The 20,355-nt window shown below is 38.4% G+C and overlaps 1 protein-coding gene across 5 annotated transcripts in view; it reads right to left on the bottom strand.

Annotated features, from left to right (window-relative positions):
* Ryr2 (ryanodine receptor 2) overlaps nt 1–20,355 on the bottom strand; it is a 596,528-nt gene that overhangs the window by 352,169 nt on the left and 224,004 nt on the right. For all 5 annotated transcript variants that reach the window (XM_058575026.1, XM_058575025.1, XM_058575027.1 and 2 more), the window contains exons 4-5: nt 13,260–13,280; nt 5,854–5,868 (exon numbers count right to left, since the gene is read on the bottom strand). In XM_058575026.1, the coding sequence (XP_058431009.1) occupies nt 5,854–5,868; nt 13,260–13,280 (36 nt within the window). The remainder of the gene's footprint in view (nt 1–5,853; nt 5,869–13,259; nt 13,281–20,355) is intronic.

The following is a 20,355-nucleotide window of genomic DNA, read 5'->3' on the forward strand; positions in this document are numbered from 1 at the left end:
CTCTCCCCATCCTCTTCTGAGCTATGCATTTAGACATGGGTTAGAGGCTACCTACTACATGAAACCTCAACTTCTTTCTGCAAAGTGAGCCCCTCCCTTTCTCCTCCTGCAGCCCTAGAGCCCAGTACACTGGCCTCATCGGCCTGCTCTGCAAGTACTTTCCTCCCCTTGACCAGAGTGAACTCCTCAAGGAAAATGACCTTGTTTCACCCACAGTTCCCAGCAAAATGTAAGGCTGCAGTAAGCACTCAACAAATACCTGTTGAATAAAAACTGGATGCAAGAAGCCCCATTTCAAGATCCATGAGGAGTGGGCAGAAGGGCACCTCAGCACAAAAATGATTATAAGGTGCTGGAGGAGCATGAATCTTCCCCAAAATGAGGAGGGATCATGGACTTGCAGTGGGAAACTAAAAGAAATCTGAAAGGAGATCAGGATGAGATCACAAAAGGTATAGACTTGTGTGTCAAGAAGTACACATTCCTTTCTGTGGGAGTCTGTAAGGACTTGAAGGACAAGAATAATGATACTGACTGTACTACAAGAAGTGCAGGAGAAAGGACTCCGACACCCCATTCTTTTATTCCTTATTTTTGTTGGGAAAAGTATAAACGGCAGCCATACCCCAGAGAAAAAACCCCAACATGGCGCCTAAGCACCTCTTCTTCCTACCTTCTTCTTTTCTGCAGTGGCGGGAAAAGTTCCCGCCCGTGTGAACTCTCCCGCCGGCGCCAATTTCAAATCTTGCTGGCGGGGAACCTTAGCCCCAATGAGAACTAATTCCTGGGCTCTGGAGCTGATATCTGAAAGAACCTGCCTGCCATTTATCTAAGCCCTACCATCTCCCCCTTAGTTCTATGTAAGCACACAGCTTTTTGCAATAAAATTGGAATTCTCCCGGCGAAGTTTCTTTGCGTGGGGAATTCTTTCAATTTTCAAAAAATATATTCCCTCCCTTTTGTTCCAAATAATCTCTTAAAAATCATTTTATTCATGTTATGCCTGAAAAACCCCCAAACCATTCTCAAAACAGATGTTAAGTAGTAAAAAGGGGAAATCTACTTTGAAAATTATACTCTTTTACAGAATGAGGCTGTCTTGAGAGAGTACTTATTTTTTCTATAATACATCTGACTGTAGCCGGGAGCAAATTTTTTTCACACTAATATTATATATAGTCTAGTTCTGGTTCTCCAGTAAGTAGTATTACACCAAAAAAAAAAAAAAAAAAAACCACTTTCCTGCTCATTGAAAAAAAAAAAAATTACAGGGTGTGTGCTCTAGGACAGGTTCTGGTGCTAAAAAGCTATTTCATAACAAGTCTCCAGTCTGCTTTCCTTTGCCTTTCAAATCAAAGTTTTCTTGGAAAACTCAAATTACTCATTTATCAATAATTATTTACACAATCCCTGTAATTGCCTTCAAAATACTTGCACACTAGCAGCAAAAAGAAAGGAAGACAAAGAGCACGGACTGCATCAGACTATACCGTGTGTGTATGTCTTAGCTCCCCCACTGTAGGGCAGGTTAAGCCCTCTTAGCGCAAATATTATCTGGAATTACATGTCTTTAGAGCACTTTTCCAAAACTATCAGAGGCCCTCTCTGTTCTCCAAAATGCTACTGGGTGCTTTAGCGTGAAGCCAGATTTAAAGTTAGGTAGTCAGTGTAGTTAGGTAAATCGGGTCTAATATCGAGTAACATCCAAAATGGAGGCCATGTTTAGAATGAATGGGGGGGGGGGAGTTGAACAACTCTTGGAATTTTAATGAAAAGCCCAAGGCCAGAGCCCATCCCAAAGAAGTGTTAATGAACAGTCCCCAGCAAACATGAAGATAGCCCATCCCAAAGAAGTGTTAATGAACAGCCCCCAGCAAACTTGAAGGTGCTGACTCAGAAGTCTTTCCTGACCAGATCACTTCTTTGGCCCACCTGTGGCCCACCCCTCGGGCCTTCCCACCTACATTCCATCACTGAAAGAACTATAAAAAGGGGAAACAACCGCACTTCCATGGATTCCATCTCTTGGGTCCCCTTCTTCCTCCAGGAGAAGTCTTTTCTGCTGTCCTTTAATAAACTTCTATTTTCCACTCTGACCTTGCCTCGTCATGCTTCTCTGGTGTTATTCTTCAACATTGGGGAAGCAAGGACTCCCGGTAACAACAGCACCTGGCTTCCCCCCTGTATCAGTATAGCTAGTGAGCTGTCAGGAGCCTTCTCCCTGACCCTCCAGAGAGCCAGGAGCCTGCTGTCAGCTTAATGCCTGACACACACTATGTGTTGGGGAATCTCTGCCTCTTGTACCTGATGAGGCTCCTCTAAGAGGCTGTCTCTTGAAAGGAATGCTACTACCATTTCCAAACACCTCCCAGTAACTCGAGTATTTCTGGCATAGGAGAGACAAGCATCATTTTAATAAGAAGTAAATAAAATTTGACTTTTTAAAAACATCAGTTTTCAGCAAAAATTGGCTTTTATGGCTTATGTGTATGTTTGGTCTCTTGCCCCCAAGATGATCAACAGTGTTAATATAAAAGTGTATAGCAAACTCATGAAACACAGGTAAATAAAAAAGTGCAAACCTTCAAACAGTCTAAGCAACATTGCTGTATGTATTCTAAACAAATCTTGCCTCAAATTATTCACAAGTTGTTTTAATACCCACTGTGTGTTTTCTGGCATTCCTGTACTTTGATTCACAGATTCTTGTCCAAAATGTCCAATCAGGTGGTGGAATGTGATGATCCTTATTATCCAATGTATAGGTATAAAGACATGAATTAGTGTGAGTATACTGTGTATACAACCAGAGATATGAAAAATTGTGCTCTATATGTATAATAAGAATTGTGATGCATTCCACTGTCATATATAAAGAATAAAAAATAAAAAAGAATAAATTATATATTCACTTTCTATTCTTATAAAAGGTAGAAGAATTTAGCATGGATATTTAACTTTAAATTAACTCATTATGTGTAAAATGGATTAATTATCACCTGCCTTTTACAAAATACATGAATCTTACATTGGAAAAGAAAAACATCCAATCAGGGAACCATCATTGTAAGTGAAAGCTTTGATGTAAATACTCCTACATGGACATTTATTTAGAGTAACATTCAATCATGGACCATAATTTACTTGTCTATTGTTATTCCTTGTTGACAGGGAGACAATTTGGGTTGTTGTAGCAACATTTGAGGTACTGCTATCTAAGTTTCAAATGCACCAGGGCAGAACCATAAAACAAGAATAATAATGATGGAGATGCACCAAAGAGATTTATACACACATGAAAATCACTGGCTCAGTGTTTTATTCTTTCACAGTTGGGGAACTTGGCTCAGTATTGTTTAAATGTTTGTGATATATACCAGCTTAAAAAACCTCTTGAATTATTTTTTATTAAAGCCATTTATTTCATTAACAATCTTACATGTCAGCATTTTAAGGTTTTCTGTTTTTGTGACCATCTTGCTTGTACAAAAATGCTATGTTAATCAATGAAGGACATTTGTCAAAATTCCAGGTCCTTACTATATAAATTTTTAAGTCTGCAGAACTTTCCCATGGCCTTGACATCTATGATATCACATGCCATTTTAGAAGTTCAACACTGAAATCTAAAAAGGAGTTTATATACTTCAAGCAACAAGGAGACATACCCTCAATATTAGAAATTATAGACAACAATAAAAGAAATGTATAATAATAGAAGCCCTTTCAGAGTATTTAGATCCCAAGTGGAGGTGCTTTTAAGTGTACCTTTAAATACAAATAGTAATGCTTGGAAATAGAAAAGTTAGTGGTTCTAGGGAGAATAACAGAAATATATCTCACAGGAGCGTGGGTCCCCAGCTGCAGGAGACTCTCAAACAATCCTGCCTTAAGCAGTCAATCAATTTTAACAATTAATGAGAAATGGGGCTTCATGACAAAATGGATCTGCCCAATGAAGCTAGGTCACCACCACCAGAATGGCCATGCAGCACTGAAGAGCTTATCTTGTGCTGGTGTCTTTCACTTGGGTCTCCAAGGGAGGAGACCAGGCTTAGGGCAGGACCAACACCTCCCTGCCCAGCACCAACAATCAGGAAGGGGCTCTGATAAGAAAGCATCCAGCTGGTTCTGAGCTCAACCACACCTTCCAGGTGTGGGTCTCAAAGGGCACACCGCACGAACAGAAGAGCACTTGGTGCCCTCTCCTGCCAAATGGCTCCAATCACTCCAGTCGCATGCAGATTCCTCTCCTGGACAATTCCTGACCTTTCCAGGTCATCCAAGTCAGGTATGAAAACAAGCCATTCACTCCTGGGCCCAGAGTTAACAGCCATCAAAGCCTCAATAAATTACTTTAGGAATAACACCTGTTTTTAGCGGAGTCTACCTCATCCTTCTGGTCTCAATAAATTATATATTTTAATTTATTTAATTATATATTTTTATTTATATATAAGATATATATTATATCTTTGGTGACAAAGATAATTGTTCCAAGACAACCGTTCCTTTACCTGTGGCCAACAGGAGGCTGAGAGGGCACTGAAGCGGGTCCAGTGTAGGGGTGAGATAATAAAATAGACACAGTAGATGCAGATTAACAAGCAAAACAGTTTTTTTTTCAGACCCGATTTCATGATTAATATTTACAAGGAGAGGATCTATCCACATTTGCTGCTTATAATACTTTTTCCATCCAAATTCCTTGGTCTTGATGTACCTAGTTTAGCAGGTAACACCCCCTCCTTATAATGTAATAATATTTTCCACTGAAAAATAAGAGCGGAGGTTATTGGAAGTCCTAGAAGATGCTCCATGTCTTTATCCATAGGAGGCTTCTGTCAATTTCACCCCAACTATCAAATTCCCTATTGATGATCAAGTCCACTTGGGGTAGCCCACGATGCACCAGATCCAGAGATCTGAGAAACCTGAATGACAGGCTTTTACAAAACTCCACAGCCGACAGGAGAGCTCTGCTTCTTTTTCTTCAAAGCCGCCTTTCCAGCACGTGTCCAGAGTTTTGATTGACACTTCTCCAAACTTATATCTTTCCTAAATGACATTCTTTTGAGATTATAAATTAATCCTTTATTAACTCAATACAAATAAATGTCTTTACTGTTTCTAAGCTTTTAGTATAGAACTTAAGTCCCACAAATATTACAGGAGAAATGTGGTAGGCATATAAAAAAGAAACAAACTTCCAACCATACATCACCAAGTGACTAGATTCTGCTCTCTCTATCCTTCCCTGGCATCTTCCTTCATTGACAAGACCATGTGATTAAGTCTTTTCATTTTTCTCCTTCTAAAATCTTTTTTCTAGGGGCTGGGGCTGTGGCTCAGTGGCAGAGCACTTGACTGGCACATGCTAGGCACCGAGTTCGTTTCTTAGCACCGCATATAAATAAATAGAAAATAAAGGTACATCAACAACTAAAAACTATTTTTATTTTATAATTTTTTCTAACTTTAATTGAGAAATCAAAAGGGGCTGAAATAATCTTAGTTCTGGAGTAAGCAACAGCAATTTCTTGGTGCCATGTCATTCCCAGGCTGAACCTTCTATATGAAGAGCTATAAAGAACTTGATTTAATGAAGAAATTCCCAATGTTGACTAATTAAACTTAACATGTTGTAGTATGATTCAAAAATGTCAAATGTTGAAGTTGCTAAATATGTACAAGTGATTTATTTTTATATTTAAGAATTCCGAAGTTTAATTTTTAAAACCTTACAAATGTAAAGAAAAATGTCATAAGTTAAAAAAATAAAGCAAATATGTACAACCATACTGAACACGTACTTTAAGTATTACATATATAGCATATGAACCAAATTCTTACCTTCATCATGAATTTCTGTAAGGACATAAGGAAAAGAGAAAAAATAGTAAGTATGTATTATTTTAATGTTTGTTTGAAAACATCTAATTTACCAAGACTCCATTTTTCTAAATGAAGCCACGTGAACAATATTAAATTTCATTGTTTTTGCAACAAAACTTCGTATCAACTACATGCTAGAGGAAAGCTGCAGCAAGCAAAACTCTTAAAAGTGTTTTTACATTAGTTCTTCCATTTTCTGTGAAAACATGCCACTCAACTGAAATGCGTGATTCAATTGACAAGATATCTAAGCACCAAGAAAGAGGCATAATCTTAATTTATCCTCTGAAAATACTTAATAAAATAAACCTTTCATTTTATTCTTTGCATATAAATGCAGTGATATAAATAGCAACACAACTAACTTTGGTAAAAACAGATTAGAAGCAGGTAAGGTGTATTTAAACTACTGTGCTGCAATGAGCTGAGCACCCTTCATGCAAAACAGGCAGCAATTCCATCCATAGGACGTGGGAGGGAACCTAAAAGAGGATCACAGAAATGTTCCTCTCTTTCCCTTAAAATGACACTCTCCTCTCATGCATTAGAATTCTTTTTTCTCTACAAAACATTAAGTATATACATCCTCCTTCATTTTTCTCTAGATTCCCTCAAGTTTCCTGGACTTATTGCTGGAAAGATACAGAGATAAAACAGGAGGGAAAATAATGCCACATTTCCAAACTAACTCTAGCTGTTGGAACGTAATGGGAATCCCAGAGCAAAAGGACACACATATCCACGTTAGTTTCAAAGAAATCAGCACAAGAAAGATTCCTAATATATATAATGATAGATATTACACTATTTCCCTGAAAATTACAGACAAGCAATACATATGGAAATTCCACCGAGACTGATAGTTTTTATTATAAGGGACAATGGTAAAGAACCTTCTCATTCCCAGTTTTAAAAAAGATAGTCTGTTCAATTACATATTTTGTAACTAATATTAATGATGAATGACATCAGGAAATTTATTTTCCATGTCAAAACTGACTAATCAAAAGCCTACGTGTGATTCACTAATGATGGAAATATAATTAAATTCAGAATTGGGAAAAAGCATTTTTAAACCTTAATTCAAAGAAACACAAAATCCAACATTTTGCTAAAGTACATGGTTTATCACAGATTTCTTCATGAGATTTTTTAATTGAGTGAGATTTGGGGTATTTTTCTTTAAAACATGCTCAGTCTGATTTTGACAGTTAGAAGTAGAAAAAGAATGATCAGTAGAATAACTGAGGCCTGCTCCACAAAATTTCTAAGTAGTGTTTGCAGGAAAAATAAAAGAAGAAAATCTGCATATGCAATAAGATGAAATGAATAATGCAAATTAGCAAAGCTAAAATATCCATCTGTACATATACATATAATTTCTAAAAGATAACCAAGAGCATGGAAGATTATTTGTAACATTATTAACATTAACTTTTTGTGCAAATCTCTAATTGGTCAATTTGGCTTAAGTTCCAGATATTATCAAAGTTAGAGCATTATGAGATTTTCCAAAGAGATTGTTCAAGGGCAAAGAATAAAGCAAACTCCATTAAAACAAGGAAGATGAATATATTATTTTAATCTCAATGTAAACACTGCCTAAACATGATGAGAAGCAAACAGAAAAAGAGTAACCATAAAACACCCTTTCAAGTAAATGACATCATGAGGAGAGAAAAGAAACTCAGAATAATCAACAGTGAAAAAAGTAGACTCTTCAGGTATAGAGAATATCACTTTCTGGTTTGCAATAAATTAATTTGGCTTATTTCACTAGGGAAGAGCTAAAATCTCATTAGGCAAACTGGAGCAGGGGTGATGACAGCTTGAGTTCTGACCTATTTTTTGCCTTAGAAGAAATTTTTGGATGATCATCAGTTTGCACAGAAACACAAAGCAGGCGCAGGGGGTTGGGGGGGGGGTTCTTTAGGGTAAAAGTAAAAGTAACAGTAACTCAGGGTCCCAGGCTGAGTTTAATTATTGCAGAACTGACAGGTCAAATGAAGCTCCAAATATGAGCATGAGCCAGGGGCAAAACCACCCATGCAGCACCTTAACATGAAAACCCGGGGAAGAAACTGCTAGTGGTACATCTTAACACCAACAAAGAACTGGGAGTCAAGTGGATGGCAAAAAGCAGAACTGTCCTTGGTATATAAGCTCACTCGGTACAGCGGATCTAAAAGACCTAAGGCATCTTCTTAGCAAATACAAAGAGTTATGAACAGAAAAGCAAGTTGAACAGCAATATTTGACTCTGAACTTTTCTGACAAATATTAGACACTTATCAGATGAACAATTAGATTCAATCTGTTAACAGTGCAAAGAAACAAACAATAATTCAGGGCACGTAGCAAAGGTCCTCTACCAAATGATGCCTTTCAGTGTGATCTTTGATCTTGTTTTTTTTAAGCCAGTATTTCAGTTTAGTGAAATGAAACACAAAATACTTTTATATAAGGACCTATGTGATAACTTTTAAATAAGCTTTAGCCAAAATAGCACCTCAAAAAGAATCAAGATGAGGAATTAGCAACAATGCAACAAACAGTAGGGGTCACTAAAAGGAATTACCAAGTGTGGTAATCAGAGAATAGGTCAAAACATAGTGCAGGTCCTCTCTAATATGAACTTCCACCCAGAAGGTGGCCTGTGGGGCTCTGCTCACCGAATGTCAATCAAAGATAAGCCTTTCTGCCCTCCTAGCTCCAGGTAGGTAGGGTGCTAGGAGACGTTAGGAGCCTCATAACCCTCCAACCGCCTACTCTCTTTTATGAGTGAGGAAGAATCTGTTGCTTCACTATGTTGAGAGAATGAGAAGTTGTTAAAACACCAAATACTTGGGTTTATAGGTGGTGATGTTTAATTAAGGATACTCCCAGTAATTGTAGGAAACAAAAGTAATCTAGCATGAACAATTCCAAGTTCTAAACATATCAATATACACTAATAACATATGTAGTTATATATTTGTGAAACTATTACCCTTGTGATGATGATATCCTATGTCAGTATTTAACTTCCTATGGTTTCCCCAATGAAAATATCCAAGACTGGACTGATGAGACAGAATTGGTGACTGCATGTTCACAAACTATCAGGACAGGGCTTAGCTTTCAACCCATAAAAAGTAATTATAGGGCCAGGGTTGGGGCTCAATGGCAGAGTGCTTGCCTTGCACGTATGAGACACTGGGTTCCATCTTCAGCACCCCATAAAAATAAATAAAATAAAGGTATTGTGTCCATCTACAACTAAAAAAAAAAATTTTTTAAGTAATTATACAGGTCCAGGGTTGTGGCTCAGTGGTAGAGCGCTTGCCTAGCATGCATGAAGCACTGGGTTCGATCCCCAGCACCATATAAAATACAATAAAAGGTATTGTGCCCATCTAAAACTGAAAAAAAAATTAAAAGGAAGTACTTATACATATAATTCCTACAGAAATGCTCTCATGCCACTCATGTTGATGGCTCCTATGAACATGGTCTTGTGTCACTGGCATCTAGTTGAAAGTGCATATAGATATGTTTTAAAAGAATACTATATATCTTTGGCAGATTTGTGGCAAATATTCTTTTTCAACCTATCACTCTATACAGACAGCATATAAATGGACCATCTTTCCTTTAGAGTGTAATGGATTTCTCCTTCCCTCCCTCCCTCTCCCCCCGCCCACAATCTAGTCCTTCTTTAGAAGGATAAAATAAATGATTCTGAAAGCTACTCTAAGTCCTGACATTTTATCTCTGTGACAAATGTTTATATATCACAGAGCTCATAAACAAAGCTCTTCTTTACCAAGCTTGCCTCAAAAGAGAATTTCCCTAAGTTAAAAACAAAGTGAGCTCTGCAGAGGACATGTGGACAATAATGACCTAAAGATACCTGAAGCCTGCCCTATATGTATACAAATCAACAGTCATCTGTATCAGGATTTAAAAGATTCTGTATTTTCTTCCAAACCACTTTAAACATGAATGCACTTCCTATTTTTGATAACATGAAAGCGTTTCAAAAACCCTCACATAATAATAGCTGTGTGTAAAAATGCATGTTTTAAAACAATTACTGAGTTAGGAACATTTGAATTGATTACACATCTTAACAATTACAACATCAACATATTTCTCTAAAAAAATAAAAGTATAAGACATCATTTGGTCTATAAACAAGTTTTATATACAGCAATTTCCCAGGCTGTTCCATTCTTTTACTATCCCCATCCACTACCCGAAATCCTAGGCCTCCGGGTTGCAAACCAGTGGCATCACTTAGGGAGGGGCTGGGGAGAACAGACAGAAAGATCAGTTAATTACCTTCTAAGTAGGACTCAGAAATATTATTCTCTTTTAAAGTATGAAAAGCATCATTTCATCACTCAGTGGGTTTTTGTTTAAGTACAGGTGCACAGATGCCCCAAAGAGACACTGAGGAAGAGGGAGAGGATGAGACTGAGGGAGGAAAGGAATGAGGGACAGAGAAAGAGAAAGAGAGAAGATGAGGTGGGGCAGAGGCAAAGAGATTGATTGGCCTTTGACAAAGCTATCCAGAATAGCACTATCAGAAAACTGATCAAGAAGTCATTTCAATCTCCATATATATTTAAGTTTTATGAGGTTCCTAAAGGTCTGCGGTTGTTCAACATATTCCATACAAGTAAATTTAACACTTGTCCCAGAACAAAAAAATGACAAATACTAATACAATGCTGTACCACCCATCAAGGACACCAAGGGCAGTGGCTGGGGATCCACCTGCAGACCCTAGCTCACCTGCTGCTCCTAGCGGATGACCTACCTCCAAGCTGTCAGCAGCTTCAGTGTCTTGGAAAGAGCTGCTGGAGGGCCAAGAATCCTCCTACCCACCTGAGATTTCTGTCACTCCTTGCCCAGTGAAGGTGTCTTCAGGAGCAGGGAATGGCATACCTAGAGAGGGAGAGGCCAGAGGCTCACACAGCTGGCACAGGCTGCTGCTGGGGAGCCAATGCCAATAAGCCAATGTGGGAGGCCCTGGAGAGAGCCAACCTAGGATGTTCCTAAGACACCAAGAGCTCTCGGGAGGAAGAAGTGAGAAGATGAGCATTTGCCTGTAGCTCCAGAACCGCAGGCCAGGCATTCCAGTGACAAGTGGCTCCCCCGGACACCTGCCCGGTGCCTGCGGAGGAAGACAGCTTTGAATACCTGGCAAGCCCCATGTATGACACTGTGGCCAGAAGAGCGCTTTCCTGCCAACCTCCTCATTGCTCCTTCCCACTGCATCTGAAGAGGGCAGAAGTCTGGCACAGAGTTGGGGCCTGTGACACCTGACAGGGGAGGTGAGAAGCTGCTTCCCACAGGTCTTGCCTCCAGGCCTCCACACTGGAGCACCTGAGCTGTCCCAGGGGTTTCACTTGCATGGGACGGAGCACTGTGATCACTCAAGTAAGACTTGTGTGCCCTGAGACCACTGTAGGGTGTTTCACTCTCTGAATATGAGAAAAGTTATGGTACCTGCTTCAGTGTAACCCAAGAGACAGACCAGATTGTTGCCCTTCCAGGTCAGGCTGCTACAGGACAATTTTAAGCTTCTCATGGATAAAGCCTAAGGTTCGAACAGACTCTCAAAGGGAGCAGTAGCTCCCATCTGAAATTTATTAACACCTGTCTATAGAATGTTCATCAGTGTTCTGAGATAGACCTGGCAGAGCTTCTGGTTTTATGGTATGTAAATGAATAGCCATTTCAGCATCACTGTGTTTTATCACCAATATGACAGTAATATTTAAGAATACAAAAGGAGTAGTACAGATTCTAATTCCGTAGAGGAGGAGATTCTGGCCCACAAAGGTTGGCCTACATAAGGCTACAACACAGGGCACTGGCAAAGCTCAGCCTGGTGATGTCAGCTCAATGACATCTCCATCACCTTAGAACTAGAAGGTCCTCCCTAATGAAAACCTTACAAATAAACTTAATAAAATTAAATTTTAAGATGAGAGATTATTACGGAAATAAGAGAGAAAAACAACAGTGAGACAGATCAACAACTGGTGCGGAGAGGAACAAACAGTGCAACGATAGACATGTCACGATTTGCCTGTAGGTTCCATTTCCAGGAGAACATAAAGTGGCTTGAGTGGTTCTCAAGAAACACTGCCCTGGATCCAGCACAGGAACACACAGTGGAAGGAACCAGATGGAGTGAAACGGGTGCTTTAGGATGCTGGGCTCACAGGTGGCTCAGCTCATCTTAGGGGAAAGGGGCTTTCATTACCAAGACAACAACGAGGAACAGTGTGGATTGGAACCTTAACTCTAGACACAGAGGAAGGCACAGAACTTCACAAAGAAAGAGCTGAGGAAAGCAGTAGTAGCTTAGTGCTGAAGGAACAAGAGGATCCTTAGGAAGACAGAAGAGGCAGTTCTCAAAGATCAACCTGGTACCACTGCCATGGAAAAGTAAACTTAAAAGCAAAAGTTCCTGACCATAAAGGGCTGAAAGATGGGACACAAAGAATTGCAGAAAGCAAGGTGGCCATGAAGTTGTTTGGGGATGACAAGGCCCTGAAGGGCCACTGAGAATTAGGAAGACCCTGCAAACAAGAGAACTGGGTCCAAGGACCAGAAGGCACAACAAAGCAAACACTCAGCCATCAGCTCAGCCAGCCTCCAAGGAGCCAGCTCTGACATCACAGAGCAGACCACCCAGCCAGGAGGAGCCTGGCTGCTTGGCACTCTTGGGGGAAACTGGGCCGGGGACAAGAGCCCCGTGAGACAATAACCTCTAGAACGCTGGGTGGGGGAGCCAAAAGAGACTGGACTCACCCAGCTTCTCCTAGCAGATGAGGACACTGATACTCAGGGCAGTAACGCCACTCCCTCAAGTCGCACACCTTGACCACAGGGCACCGAGACGCAGCCTCCGGAATCCCAGCTGCATTTTCCACAGGATACAGCTCTCACCTTCACTTTTTAAGATTATAGAAATATACTGAGCTTCCTTTTTCTGTAGTACAGGGGACAATTTAAGAGCTAAGCCAGATTGAGATTAAGCAGCCAAGTCTTTGGAAAAAGACAGTGTTAATAATGAGACCTTTTGTGTTGGACAGAAGTGCATAGACCCTCATGTAAGTAAAGCCAATCCTACACGCACCCTGTAGCTCTGGGGATGCACAGTGTGCTCACAGAACCTGTCTCCCAAGAAGCAAAACCAGAAGCGAGTCAGGGCCTGACGGCACCCCTGGAAAGGGTCTGCTCACCAGAGCAGGTAGTGCGAACAGACGGGACAAGCCACGCTGGAAGCAAAATAAAAGGGTTAGAGGCAACAGCAGACATGCACTTTCCATCCCAGCTCCTTTGTAAATACAGGAAACACATACCCATTTTTCCACATCAACTTGCTGTGGAAAGAAAAAGCCAAAATAAATTTTTAAAAAACAAACAACAAACAAGTAAATACCTAGCACTGTTGAACTACTGTCATTTAAATCAAATGAAATGTGGTCCCTGCACCAAAATCTACTTCAAAGTCTAAGAAACAGTATTCATACTTCTAATTAACAATATTTAATCTCATCAGACAGAAAAAGCTCAATGTAACCATCAGAACATCAGCAGGCATTCGGCAGGAACTGCAACAGGTACATGAAATAATGATTCTCTAATGTTCAGAAAAAAAAAAGTGAACATTTACCCACTTCTCAAACATACCAGGCCTCCTGCTTCAGGAGCTACTAACTAAAAAAAAAAAAAAGTTAACTAAAAAAAGATCAATTTGGAGACAAAGCATCTAACTATAATTTTTCTTATGACATTTAAAGTAAAATTCCTCTTACCTCATTCTTTTGAAGATTACATAAAATTGCCCATTATATGAAAAAATGGCATGTTTTGTCAAATCACTCCAACATCATATGGGAATAAAATTATTTTTAAAGTTTTATTTAGTGATGAATATTTTGGTCACATAATTATGTGACTTTCTGAAACATAAGTGACCACAATTACATCCAAAGTTTAAATAGAATAAAAAAAGCCATCTGTCCACAAAGACTGCTACAGCATCCCAGGATTCAGAGAAAATCAATTGGAATAGAAAATTCTATGACTGAGGGATAGTCTCAGTCTTAAAGTTTCCATAATTTGCGGCTTCTTTAGAATGTATGGTTTGTGTCCTGTGAGAATTGAGATTTATTTCAGACTCTTCATGCCTAAGTTAAATTGTAATTTTTCTTCCTTAGAAAATTCATTAACAAGTAAGAGGCAAAAGCCACTGAGAGGGAAATCTTGGGCTAAAGCTAGAAACCTCCATTCCTTAGAAGTGAATTCCTGGGAGCCACATTTATTTACAGAGTGGTTTCTTTTTTTAACATTTATAAAAAGATATTAAGGATATCAATCTAAATAAACAGGAAGATTTTCTTTTGAAGCCATGGTGAAATTCAATAGGTTACTTGCAAGAGTATTTTGGCTTCTTTTATAATTTATTTAGTCTTCAGAAAAACCTGTTCTAAACTTACTCCTTCTCTGCATTTTAAAAACACACAGTTTTTATTGAAGAAGGAACACTACTAGAGAGAAAGGCCTGGTTTTCAGTGTGCAGTATTCATTGTCATGGAAAGTTCCAGTCCTCACTAGATCATTAACCCTTTCAAGTAATGAGTTCATTTTCCAAGTCCTGGGGGAAAAGGCAGTAGAACAGCTTATCCAGTAGAGCACAGGTGTCATGTGCTTTTCCACCCTCAAATGACAAGTGCTTACATTTATGTTCTTCCAAGGAAAACCATTCAAGAAAGTTGTGAAACGATTTCCTTTCCATATTTTTCAGGAAAAGAGAATATGACATAGCTTTAGTGACAATGATAATTATCAAAAAACAATTCATGCCATCACGTTCATTTCTACATATTCAACATGGACACATGTCAAGCACAAAGACAGGCACTGTGGAATGAACAAAAACACTTGTCATCAGGGTCATTATTAACTATCACCAGCAATGGAAGCATTTTAACGACGTATATTACAGAAGAGAAACACAACACCTTGGAAAGCAAGGATGAGTAGTAATGACATAACAGGTCCCAGAGAGAGGCCTAGCAACAGCATGGGCTGGGGTGTATCATCAGCTAGACACACAAACGAGACAAACGGTCTGGGGTTCAGAGACTGACTGAAGGACAACAGAGGTGTAACTGCACATAAGCAAAGCAGAGCAATTTCATGACACATCCTCCTATTGCTGTTAGCAAGGATCATTTGATTAAATCCCTGCAAATGGTGAGAAGAGCCATTTATATGGAACCAATCAAGGAAGAGAAATATAAAACTCACAATGAACTTGACTTCACAATGAACTTAATTTTAGAACTATTACCAAATCCACAAAACATAAAACAAATGAACATTTTCCCAGTAACTTATTATCTAACTATGTGGGATTTTTAAGAAATACAGAAATTCCGTTACTTCAGCAAATAGAGAATATTCTTATATCTGTAGGAAACTGTATTAAATGTCTTCTCATATTAACACTAATAAAAAGGGAAACTTCATTTTTAAAATAAAAACAATATTTCCCTTAAAGGAAACATTAGTAATTTAAATGTTAATTTGATTAAGCAGAGGACATGAGAATTCAATACAATAGTAATTATTTATGGGTTGTAATTTATAGTTCTAAATTATATCATACAAAAGATGAATGATTCATACATCATTTATTTTTGCATTCATATTTTAATTAAAAATTTAGAACACATAAACATGAATTATTCTATAACTTTAAAAAAGTTTGTTGCTCCTTCCAAATAACCTTATTTTACTGTTTAAGACAAATTTCATTATCATCAAATCTATATATCACATTTTAAGTATTTACAATAGTTAAATGGGTAATATGTGCCAAGGCCCCTAGTATATGCCTAAAACCCCAGAAAATACTAAATAATTGCTGTTTTTTTCCCTATATTCGCTGTAACATTGCTACATAATACTAGAGTTAATGTCTCCTTCTGTATTTTACACCTTGTGCCTCTTTTGCATACTAGCTTTGTACTCTGGGGCCATTATTAAGTAAAGTGAGGACTAGTTGAACAGAAGCATCATATCATGAGAGTCCATCTAATAACGAAGAAGGCCTTTCAATGACTATCAGGAGCGGAGCATAGACAGTATGGATATGCTGGATGAAAGAATGATTCATTTCCTGGACAGAACAGAGCAGCGTGGTATGAGATTTTACCATGATACTCACAGAATTTAAAACTTACAAATTGTTTATTTCTGGCATTTTTTTCACTTAATATTTGTGAATTGTAGTTGACCATAGACAACTAAAACCACAGAAAGTAAAACCACAGATGAGAAGACAACTATACTGTGTGCCAGTCTTTGAACTGCACAACTCATGATTTTATTATCTACATTTCACATGTAAGGAAGCCAATGACATACAAAGGTGTTACAAATCTTCCACAACAGAAAATCAAGTGTCACTAGATGGTAGAGATTAACTTGCAATTGGATATCTAACTCAATGGTCACAAACTCAAGGTATAATACTATTTTTTATTTTGTTTCATACTTTTAATCTGTGTTGAATTCAGAATTGCCAAACAGCTGATTTCTTATGATAGTTACCACCTAACAGGATGTGTTCACAAAAAACATAACATCAAGAGAATAGCACAACACACTAGAAATTCTCACAACATCAAGTACATGAGCTCCAGTTGTTCCACTAACGATGTTGTTTTTATGTAGATAAACATTTTAAGATAGTTATAAGAACAAGATATCAACTGTGAATTTACATTTTTGGTACTAAAATTCGATACAAGAAAAAAAATTTTGATGAATGCCTACAATCCATTCCCATTGTATTTTTTTTAAATAGAGAAAACCAAACTTTATTCTATAAATAACTACCCATAATACCTTTTATTTAATATTAAGAATGGGGGGATAGAGGTAGGAATTGAAAATTCTGTGTTCCAGGGACTCAAAATATAATGAAGTCATTCAGAAATTTTTAAATTAAATTCTGATTTGAAAGGGCTACGTTTTCACTGAACATAACAGGCACACAAAGATAAAAATCAGGAGTGCATTGCTTGCTAAAATTTTACTAATAAGCCTATGCAATCAGCATCCTGATCTAAAAACAGAAAAGAACTCATGATCCAGAAGCTGCCATCACATCCTCTCCCAAGGTGACTGTGATTCTATCCCCCGACAAGGTGACCGATTCCATCCCTCCCACCGCGACTTGTTTTGCATTTATTGATTTTGGATAAAAGGCTACACTCTTTTGTATTTAGCTTCCTTAAAAGATGTTAAGTTTGTGAAATTATTAAAAGTTATTTCTTACTTGCAGAGTATCCCATTGTATGAATACATCACAACTTATTTATCCATTTACATGTTGATAAATATTCAGGTTGACTCTTGAGGGTATGACAGATCATTTTGTGATGAACATCGCCATTTTGGTGGACACTTGGATATGTTTCCACTGGGTATGCATGAAGAGTGGAATAATTGGGTTGTTTATAAACATTTGGCCACAGCAAACACTGATGGTTTCCAGGAGGTCCTATGAACCCACACACCCATCAGCAAAGCATGGCTTGCAGCTGCTCCAGGTCTTCCCCAATCCACACTTGGTATCACTGGTACCTTGAGCTTCTGCTGTCCTGGGTGTGCAGGAGTGCCCCAACACAGCTCTGTCTGCATATGTCCAACACTCATTGGATGAAGCTCCTCTTCATATATCTTTATACCTCTGAGCATCCACCCTCAGGAAGTGTTTAAGTTTTACCGTTTTCTCAATTAGGCATCTATCTTCACTTATCTGGATTTGTTGGAGCACCTGTATTTTCAAGCAAGGCTCTTCTGTCAAATATATGCACTGCTAATGTCTGCTCCAGCATGTATCTCGCCTTCTCAGTCTCCCACCAGAAATTTTGATAAACAGACCATCTTAAGCAGGATACAGTTTATTAATCCTTTCCTTCATTACTGTGGCGTTTTCTCAGGAAGTTTCTCCTACATTGTCTTCTAGAAAGGTCACTGTTTTACCTTTCACCTGAGAGCTACAATTCACGTGGTATTGATCAGTGCGTGTGTTGGTAGGGAGGTACCAAGGGTTGTCCCTCCATCCAAGGTCCAGCCAACCCCACACCCATTCCAGAATGAGGATCTACTGCCCTGCAAGGTCAACTACTAATGTGTCAAAAAGTTAACTCATGGTTCTCCTTCAGAACTCTTTTCTACCAGGGCCTATTTTTCTATCTCTGTGCTAACAAACTGTCTTAATTATTATAACATTAAAAGAAGTCTCAACATCTGGTAGACAAAGACTCCACATTTGTTCAACATTATATTTGTAATATACCCTTCTTCATTTCCTGTAATGCCCACAATTTTCAAACACGAGAGAAAGACCCTGAAATTTATATGAAAACTGCAGTGATCTATGGATTATTTTGGAAATAAGTACCATCTATATAATGCCAAGCCTCCTGGTAATGAACAGAGGTGGCATTTCTTCTCATGATAATCTTTCAAAATGCTTTCAATTTTCTGTGTAAAAATTTGTACATCATCCATTGGAATTATCCCCAGGTATATGATGTTTTATTATACTACTTAAGGGGATTCATTTACAAATTTTTATTTTGCAATTACTTTTTGCTAACACATAGAAAGGTAACTCCATAATTCACGTTGAACACCGTTTTTTCTTCACTCACTTTTTAATTCTAAAAGTGTCCATTTTTTGTACCTGCATTCAACATTGTACTGAAAGAATAAGATTTCACTGATTTTTTCCAGTCTATTGATATATTTCTTTCAGTTTAATGAATTTTCCTTAATTTATTGACATACTAGTATTACATAAACAGATGTTTCATTTTTGAAACATTTTTATGGTATAAAAAACTTCTTTCATTCCTCTCTGAACACGGTGACACACAATAAGTGGTTGTGTGAACACATAATTGAGTTTTGAATCCCAACCTGGTTGGGACCTTGGTGAGAGCCACAACTTCTTCCTACAACCCTCTCCTCAACTGGTCGTCTACTCCATGCCAGGAAAAGCCTGCCTTGGTTCCGGACCTGATCACCGTGGTCTGAGTGAGTGTGTATATACTGGACGTAAAGTCTAAGGCTTGAGACTTCTGAACTTAGCATGTACAGGGAATGTCTGTAACTAGCCTGTCATGGTTAAGTGTTTTGCAGTGCTTAGAATTAATCTACAATTGTTTGCTGTGAATGGATGTCTATTGCAGTGCCTAGCATTAAGGATTGTTGTTTTCTTGATTAAGAACCTATAGAGTGAAACTGTATTGAGTAATTTGAGTGAATAAAGCATTGAAAGGGGCAGAAGCGCATGGATATTCTTTATTTCTCCCCTCAACTGCATACATTGCAATTTTCCCCCCTCAAGACAACAGGACAGTTCTTAGAATACTACTTAAATGCTATCTGAATTTGCCTAAACCCTCAGGAAAACATGTATACTTTTATCTCACAGTAAATACTACTTTCTAAAAGCATAGAATATGCTAAAATGGCTCTTGCATAAACTTCCAAGTTAACAAATTCAAGTGGATAGATACTAATAATGTAGTCACTCTCTCCCATGTAGGCTACATATCAGAATTAGTAAGTACAATTAAATACCACAAGTAATTTCATGTGGGAGAATCAACAGTCAAGAAGAGGATGAACTTGGAAGGAAAGGGCAATGAGAGAGGACAGCCTCATTACTAAACATTGAAATGTTTCTAAAATGTCAGATCATTAAATCAGGAAAGTTGACAATAACAGCCATGCTTGTGTGACAGAATACTTAGTGCAGAGCAACAGCCTGGGAACGGGCGTGAATTTACTGTACAATGTAAAAGACATCACAGTAAATATAAGGAAGGGATCATCAGTCATGAATAATGATTGGACTGTGGCATAACCATCGGGAAAAATCAATTTAAATACTCATCTCAATGAACCTCAGACAGATCTACCATGAATAACAGGCTTAATATAATAAACTCTCCAATTACTTCTAGACCTACTCACTATGAAGAAATGATGGGTACAGAGGGAGATACGGTGCTTTTAAAATGTAGTCCAGCGCTGTCCTGTAATCCCTCACCCTCTTCCTTTCCAATGTGGGGCCTGAGGAATCAATCTTGCAAAGGAGAGGTGGTGGGAAGATGAGCCACCCTGCCATCCACAGAGGTTGAGCCAAGATTCACCACCCACATTCACAACTGTATGCCTGGAGTGGGCTTCAGGAAGCAAGCCCCTGAGGCACTCTAAAGAGATCCAGAAATTTCCTTGAAGGAGATGGGGACTCCAGATGGATACACTGGTACCAGGCTCAACAGAGCTGTCTGGGCCAAAAGAACAAGGATGGTCCCTGACTGTATTTGTGTATGGATGTCCAGAGAACAACGAAGACAAAAA

The sequence above is a fragment of the Marmota monax genome, unplaced genomic scaffold, assembly GCF_021218885.2.
Source record: "Marmota monax isolate L192 unplaced genomic scaffold, Marmota_monax_Labrador192_F-V1.1 WCK01_AAM20220418_F8-fsc00071, whole genome shotgun sequence".
NCBI classification, from domain to species: domain Eukaryota; kingdom Metazoa; phylum Chordata; class Mammalia; order Rodentia; family Sciuridae; genus Marmota; species Marmota monax.